Below are 8,488 nucleotides of genomic sequence, written 5' to 3'. Positions count from 1 at the left end.
TACTCCCATTGTTTGTCAGTGACTCTGTGTCAGTTGTTCCTCCTGAAGAACAGTTTACATTCTCATTGTTAGTCAGTGACTCTGTGTCAGTTGTTCCTCCTGAAGAACAGCTTACATTCTCATTGTTTGTCAGTGACTCTGTGTCAGTTGTTCCTCCTGAAGAACAGTTTGTACTCTCATTGTTTGTCAGTGACTCTGTGTCAGTTGTTACTCCTGAAAAACAGCTTGTACTCCCATTGTTTGTCAGTGACTCTGTGTCAGTTGTTCCTCCTGAAGAACAGTTTGTACTCTCATTGTTTGTCAGTGACTCTGTGTCAGTTGTTCCACCTGAAGAACAGCTTACATTCTCATTGTTTGTCAGTGACTCTGTGTCAGTTGTTCCTCCTGAAGAACAGTCTTGTACTCTCATTGTTTGTCAGTGACTCTGTGTCAGTTGTTCCTCCTGAAGAACAGCTTGTACTCTCATTGTTTGTCAGTGACTCTGTGTCAGTTGTTCCTCCTGAAGAACAGCTTACATTCTCATTGTTTGTCAGGTGACTCTGTGTCAGTTGTTCCACCTGAAGAACAGTTTGCACTGTCATTGTTTGTCAGTGACTCTGTGTCAGTTGTTCCACCTGAAGAACAGCTTGTACTCTCATTGTTTGTCAGTGACTCTGTGTCAGTTGTTCCTCCTGAAGAACAGTTTGCACTCTCATTGTTTGTCAGTGTGTTTGGGTTAAATATTACCCATGAAGAAAAGATATTTAAAATATTATAAAAGCTTTTAATATCAAATAAACCCAGTTTTTAACGGAGGAAATAACTATGAAGCAGACAGATTCGTCTAGAGTACCAATAATTTCAAGGCAAGGTCATACAACTTCTTGACTTATAAACAAATTAATTCAGAGTACTTGATCTGTACAAGAAACTTTCAACTAGACTTACAGATGGAAACGCCATCTCTGCAACATTCATTCAGCTTTTGTCTTGTATGTCTTGTATAATTGACTTTTGTGGAGTTTCTCATTTCTTCCCTATCCCAGGGGCTTAAACCTTGCACCCCTTGAGAGTGACATCTTTAAAAGAGTAAGATTATAGTAAAACTCGTTAAACTGTTTGTACATAAATCTAGTTGCATGTGAACATCTCTCGTGCATTTCATTAAGACCCTAGAGTGACGTAAAGTAGTCACAGCCAATGTTTACTTGCTACTTGTGTGTATCTATAAAATCGCGCCAGCGTTTCACGTGCAGCTCCGAGAGGACTCGCCGAATATCTCAGCTTTCACTTTACTGACGAAGTTATTTATTTAAGTCCCCAAAAGTTACCTAAGTTGTCCTTAGGTATTGCTCCAATCAGGCCTGTTCTAGTGTATTTAGGTCCCACAGAGGATCAGCCTTAAGGTTACGGACTTGCAACGTTAAAATCTAGGGTTTGATTCCCATGGTGGACAGAACTCAGGTGGTATGTTGTGTAGCTTTGCGCTAAAACAAACAGTAAACTGTACCTAGTGTCTTTGGATCGGCAAGTCCAAGGTTTGAGCATCGATATCCCGTTCTCCACTTTCAGCTGAGCGGGCGTTATAAAAGTTGAATTCACCATATCTAAAAATAAAGGGGTGAAACTGTATAATGAATTCAGGAGAAAAACTGAAACTCACGATAAAACGTAGTTAGTGATTGGGTAATAAGTAACATAAATACATACCTTCACAGATAATATCACAAACTTAGAATTCTTTAAAGCCCGTTTAAAAAACCTAACAAAAGATGGATGATTCGAGAAAAAAAGGAAGGATTAACATAAAAATGATCATTAAATTACGAATTTATAGTTCAACTTATGGCTTTCATTCCTGATCGCTGAGCTCTGTGTTTGAGGATAAAGTTAAAGAAGGCATAATACCAATGAATTGATTTGAACTAGTTCCAGATAGATAGATAGATAGATAATAATAGCTTCCGATCAGAAGAATCTACCCTATTTAGAACGAAACTAATAACCGACCTAGTCTTACACTTCAACTTATAAAGATTGGAACGCATTGTTTCATAATTGTTAACGATATTTTCGGTCGTAAACCTAATAACATCTCTCGAGATTCTACCAGCTTAAGAGGTTTAGGTTAGCCTTAAATACAAATTTCAAGCTAACAATACAAAACAATCTTTATAATAAAAGTATAATAATAAACAACAAATGAGAATGAAAAGCATTTACATTCAATTAGTAACTAGTGTAACCAATATTATTTAAGATAAATCGACAGATTCTTAGGCTAGGCTTAAAGTCATTGCGCGATGTTGTATATCAAGAGTAATCTGTTTGCTGATAAGTTCATTTAAAAGTTTGAGCACGTGCTCAGAGAGTGTTGTCTATTAACAATAATGAAATGTCAGAATATATTAGCGCATTCCAACAGGAAACATTCTAACCTGGTAGTTTGTTATACAAACCCGCTAACAATAATTAAATGTCAAACTTATTAGAGCATTTCTAACGGAAATATTCTAACCTGGTAGTTTGTTATACAAAACCGCTAACAATAATTAAATGTTAAACTTATTAGCGCATTTTTAACGGAAACATTCTAACCTGGTAGTTTGTTATACAAAACCGCTAACAATAATGAAATGTTAAACTTATTAGCGCATTTCTAAAAGGAAACATTTCAAAAGTTCACAGTAGCGTGTTAGAAAAACACAACAGTAATGTTAATTAAAATTTTTTCAGCTTTAATTAACACCGAAGATGCACAGTTGCTATAGCTACCCACGCGCTTCTATCTTCCTACCTATGTGTGTGACCCAAGTTCTTATAAATAACGAATAAAAATTACCTAGAACTGATATTTTAACTTAATATATGCATACAGTGTGTTTGGTGAAGTGCATATTTAGAACTTCGTGTCATCAAAGTCACATCAAGGTGAAGCTCATGGTTAGAGCTTTGTGTCATCAAAGTCACATCAAGGTGAAGCTCGTGGTTAGAGCTTCGTGTCACCAAAGTCACATCAAGGTAAAGCTCGTGGTTAGAGTCTCGTGTCATCAAAATCACATCAGGGTGAAGCTCGTGGTTAGAGTCTCGTGTCATCAAAATCACATCAGGATAAAGCTCGTGGTTAGAGTCTCGTGTCATCAAAATCACATCAGGGTGAAGCTCGTGGTTAGAGTCTCGTGTCATCAAAGTCACATCAAGGCGAAGCTCGTGGTTAGAGTCTCGTGTCATCAAAGTCACATCAAGGTGAAGCTCGTGGTTAGAGTCTCGTGTCATCAAAGTCACATCAAGGTGAAGCTCGTGGTTAGAGTCTCGTGTCATCAAAAGTCACATCAAGGATGAAGCTCGTGGTTAGAGTCTCGTGTCATCAAAGTCACATCAAGGTGAAGCTCGTGGTTAGAGCTTCGTGTCATCAAAACCACATCAAGGTGAAGCTCGTGGTTAGAGTCTCGTGTCATCAAAGTCACATCAAGGTGAAGCTCGTGGTTAGAGCTTCGTGTCATTAAAGTCACATCAATTAATTTTGATTCCTCTACGCTTGTATTATTCTTTGTCACGTATGAAGTTATTAATATATGTTAAAAGTTTTTGCGACGGATTGTTTTATTAGAACTCACTGCAATCGTATAATTTTAGCATTTAAGATAAACACCCAAAAAATAGTTTCTAGATATCACTTCAATTGCCATGGATGCCTTGTTGCATGCAGCCGCTTGAAGAAACGAGCCAGGTATTTGAAACAAAATAAACGTTTATGAACACTTGAAGCTAATATTATCCGTTATCAAGTAGAAAATATATCGAAAATTTAATGAAACTGCTAATGCAAACAAGTGGCCTACCTCGATCTTACGTGATACCATACAGCCTTTATGAGGTAAACACCAAAAAAGAAATTATAGCTTGTTCATTTCAGGGAACAGATAGTCTTATGAACGTCTTTCTAGCTGTTTGTTGCTATGGTAACTGCAACTTGTTAAAAACGGCCAATATACATATATATTTATATGAAATTATTTATTTGGAGATGAAAGTTTGGAAAAGTAGCGAGATTTGAAGTTTAATCCGTATTTAATTAGGTATTCTTTGCCGTTACCTTTCTGACAAGACAACACAACGTTCGCTTAAAACTGACAGAACTGACTGCCGTAGGTTTGAATCCTGTCAATATTAAACCACAGTATAAGTGCTTTGCTCATGAGCTCAGAGTTTAGTGTTTGCTTTAATAGCACATACAGAAACAAACAGTTATCTGGCTGTTCATTTTAAATTGTATTTATTTGTTATTAATTGAAAGCTAAAACAAGAATGGCTGTTTTTCTGGCTTAATTTGAATGTGTTAATGAGTTAAAAGATAATTTCGATATTCGATGACGAGGAACCCACTTTGAGACTAATAATAGCTGGAGACGTCTTGAATGGATAATGAAGAAGAACTTTAATATAAGTTTAACATAACAGCAAATGTACAACGTTTCGACAAGGTTTTGTCATCATCAGGTTTTTTTTCTAGGTTGTAGTGATTTGTTACGTCTCCGTTTGTTAATTGATTTTTCCGTAACTTCGTTCCGACGAAATTTTAACAACACAAGTCTTTACTTAATAAAACTGGTTTATTCTTTCCGAATATAGCTTTACCGATACACTCAACTTCAACAATCGCGCTAAACAAACGCTATAACAACGAACGTCAATAATACTTCTGACTGCAGTTCAATTACTCACTATCTACACACACATTACATTACCTTCCCGCGTCACGTTTTCCCCCTCTTATATATACCAGACTACCCTATCTAGTAAATACTAGAGCATTCATGAAAGAACAAGATAGTTCTAGAAACTAGAGGGCGCCACAGTAGTCATGTGACTCACTGACGCAACAGATTGTTTAGATTGTATAGTGATTATTTTAAATTATGCAGTTTGATCTTAAGTAACATCGTTCGAGACCTTCGTCTAAGGTTATATCCAATCTTATTATTTAATATAAAAAAAAATTATTGAAAATCTATTAGAATTCTATACATTTTCGAAATACGTAAGTCTGGAAAACTTTAATAATGCTTCATTTTAAACTTTTATCCTGTTTTCTCATTTGACTCTTCTGTACATATTTACTTGATAGTTTACATTCCAGTTTAACATATTTTACTTTTTACGTCGTTTACGTTTTAAAGGACAATTTTTTAAACGCAAGAATAGAAATATTTTTATTACATTACTTCTAGCTTCTTTACAAATTTCTAGCAAAATATTATAGAAATAAATTCAAATTTGCGAATAACATAAAACTTAGGAGTAACATAACACTAACTTAGGAATAATACAAATCCAAACTTAGAAATAACATGAAATTAACTTAGGAATAACATACATCCAAACTTACGAATAACATAACACTAACTTAGGAATAACATAAAACTAACGTAGAAATAACACAAATCCAAACTTAGAAATAACATGAAATTAACTTAGGAATAACACACATCCAAACTAACGAATAACGTAATACTAACTTAGGAATAACATGAAACTAACGTAGAAATAATACAAATCCAAACTTAGAAATAACATGAAATTAACTTAGGAATAACACACATCCAAACTAACGAATAACGTAATACTAACTTAGGAATAACATGAAACTAACGTAGAAATAATACAAATCCAAACTTAGAAATAACATGAAATTAACTTAGGAATAACACACATCCAAACTAACGAATAACGTAATACTAACTAGGAATAACATAAAACTAACGTAGAAATAACACAAATCCAAACTTAGAAATAACATGAAATTAACTTAGGAATAACACACATCCAAACTAACGAATAACATAACACTAACTTAGGAATAACATAAAGCTTTCATTTTAAACATCGAACGAATTACCTCCATTGTGAGACTTGTTTGTACGTCTGCTAGGACTTTCAACCTGTCGATATGAAAAAACTGACCTCTCGCCTTTAATTAAGATCCAAAGAGCATTAAAAGTCTGAAGAAAAGAAAACGAAAGTGAACCACATAAGGTTTTAACGTAAATCCTATTTCTCAGTTCCAAGTACGTCATACACGTGGCGTTCCCATGGAAACTGACCTCGGGAGGAACGTTCGAATTACAATCAGCGATTAAAAATAAAATAAAGAATAGGTAGTCTTGAAATTATCTTAATGAATAAGAATTATCGAAACCTTGCTATTTCAATCCTACAGTGGCACAGCTACGACAGGAGTGGGACGGGGGGAAGGAGCGGGGGATGCAGAGGAAACGCCAGATGGAAGGCCTGTTGATTGATAGACGCAGCTTTGAAGATCGTAAACGAGACTTGGAAACATGGCTGGATCGGACCGAGACAAAAGTAGAAAGACTGCCCCCTGTTGGTCAAACTTTAGACGTTCTCGAAGTTCAAGTAAAAGAGCAAAAGGTAAATTCTTTTTAACACACACACACAACTTTTATGGAACTTGTTACAAAAACGTTAATATTTTCTGATTTATATTTTTCTTCAAAGAACTCCCATTGGTTGAAAAATAACACGTGATGATTAACCTGTAAAGTCCGACAGTTGTCAGAGGTTAAACTGGTTAACTTTTAATTTTTGTACTACCAGACCACTAAAACCCCATTCGTTATAGTAACTGGTATTTTTGACCATCTTGACCTCTCAATCTGAACCTACGGTTTTCATTTTTAAAAATCTTAACCTCCAGCTTATAGTCAAGTTAACTGTTTCAACTGTCTTGACCTCATGTTTTAAACAAAGATTTTCGCTTTGAACCATTTTAACAGTCATGATCACTATTTTTGAATAAAATTAATCATTTCAACGGTCTTGATCTTTTGCTGTAAATAAGTTGTCCATTTTAAATCATTTTAACTGTATTTACTTCCGTCTCTGTGCTAAGGTAACCATTTTAACTGTCTATACCTCCATCTCTGTGCTAAGGTAACCATAATAACTGTCTTTACCTTCATCTCTGTGCTAAAGTAACCATTTTAACTGTCTTTACCTCCATCTCAGTGCTAAGGTAGCCATTTTAACTGTCTTTAACTCCATCTCATTTCTCCTTCCACCAAACTCCTCTAGGTAACCATGTATCAGCATTTCTCCTTCCACCAAATTCCTCTAGGAAACCATGTATCAGCATTTCTCCTTTCACCAAACTCTTCCAGGTAACCATGTATCAGCATTTCTCCTTTCACTAAACTCCTCTAGGTAACCATGTATCAGCATTTCTCCTTTCACCAAACTCCTCTAGGTAACCATGTATCAGCATTTCTCCTTCCACTAAACTCCTCTAGGTAACCATGTATCAGCATTTCTCCTTCCACCAAACTCCTCTAGGTAACCATGTATCAGCATTTCTCCTTCCACTAAACTCCTCTAGGTAACCATGTATCAGCATTTCTCCTTTCACCAAACTCTTCTAGGTAACCATGTATCAGCATTTCTCTTTCCACCAAACTCTTCTATGTAACCATATATCAGCGTTTCTCCTTTCACCAAACTCTTCTAGGTAACCATGTATCAGCATTTCTCCTTCCACCCAAACTCCTCTAGGTAACCATGTATCAGCATTTCTCCTTCCACCAAACTCCTCTAGGTAACCATGTATCAGCATTTCTCCTTCCACCAAACTCCTCTAGGTAACCATGTATCAGCATTTCTCCTTTCACCAAACTCCTCTAGGTAACCATGTATCAGCATTTCTCCTTTCACCAAACTCTTCTAGGTAACCATGTATCAGCATTTCTCCTTCCACCAAACTCCTCTAGGTAACCATGTATCAGCATTTCTCCTTCCACCAAACTCCTCTAGGTAACCATGTATTAGCATTTCTCCTTCCACCATACTTCATCCAACTTGGGGCGTGATGGTGGGTAAAACAAAATACGTGGCTTAGTTAACTATTGAATGAATATTTGCTGTAAAATTCTTATCAATGCTATAAGTGTAGTTTACCAGTTTGGTCGCCAATTTCGGTTTCATTCCTTTAAGTCGCACACTCAATTCTTTTTTTTTGTCGCACCTTTTTCTCACAGCTGATGTGTATTTGATTAGATTTTATCAGCAGGAAGAGTTCTAATAAAGCTAAGTGTCCTAACACAGCTAATTGTTCTAATGAAGCTAAGTGTTCTAACAAACCTAAGCATCACAATAAAGCTAAGTGTTCTAACAAAGCTAAGTGACCTAACAAAGCTAATTGTTCTAATGAAGCTAAGTGTTCTAACAAACCTAAGCATCACAATAAAGCTAAGTGTTCTAACAAAGCTAAGTGACCTAACAAAGCTAAGTGTTTAACAAAGCTAAGTGTTCTAATAAAGCTATGTGTTCTAACAAAGCTAAGTGACCTAACAAAGCTAAGTGTTCTAATAAAGCTAAGTGTCCTAATAACGCTAAGTGTTCTAACAAAGCTATATGGTATTTTATGAAAGTGTTGAGATAATCTGAAATACATTTAAAACTCAAATGTAAGGAAAATAATGGTTATCACAATGAT

At 35.6% G+C, this 8,488-nt stretch overlaps 1 protein-coding gene across 1 annotated transcript in view; it reads left to right on the top strand.

Moving 5' to 3' along the window:
• The window catches only part of LOC106459610 (dystrophin-like), a 77,250-nt gene that overhangs the window by 29,631 nt on the left and 39,131 nt on the right, over positions 1-8,488 (top strand). Inside the window, exon 2 of the mRNA XM_022386130.1 lies at positions 6,200-6,411. Coding sequence (XP_022241838.1) covers positions 6,200-6,411 — 212 coding nt within the window. The remainder of the gene's footprint in view (positions 1-6,199; positions 6,412-8,488) is intronic.

Source organism: Limulus polyphemus, unplaced genomic scaffold (assembly GCF_000517525.1).
Source record: "Limulus polyphemus unplaced genomic scaffold, Limulus_polyphemus-2.1.2 Scaffold636, whole genome shotgun sequence".
NCBI classification, from domain to species: domain Eukaryota; kingdom Metazoa; phylum Arthropoda; class Merostomata; order Xiphosura; family Limulidae; genus Limulus; species Limulus polyphemus.
Note: the sequence above shows the minus strand (reverse complement) of the source record. Positions and strands in the feature narration are given on the sequence as shown.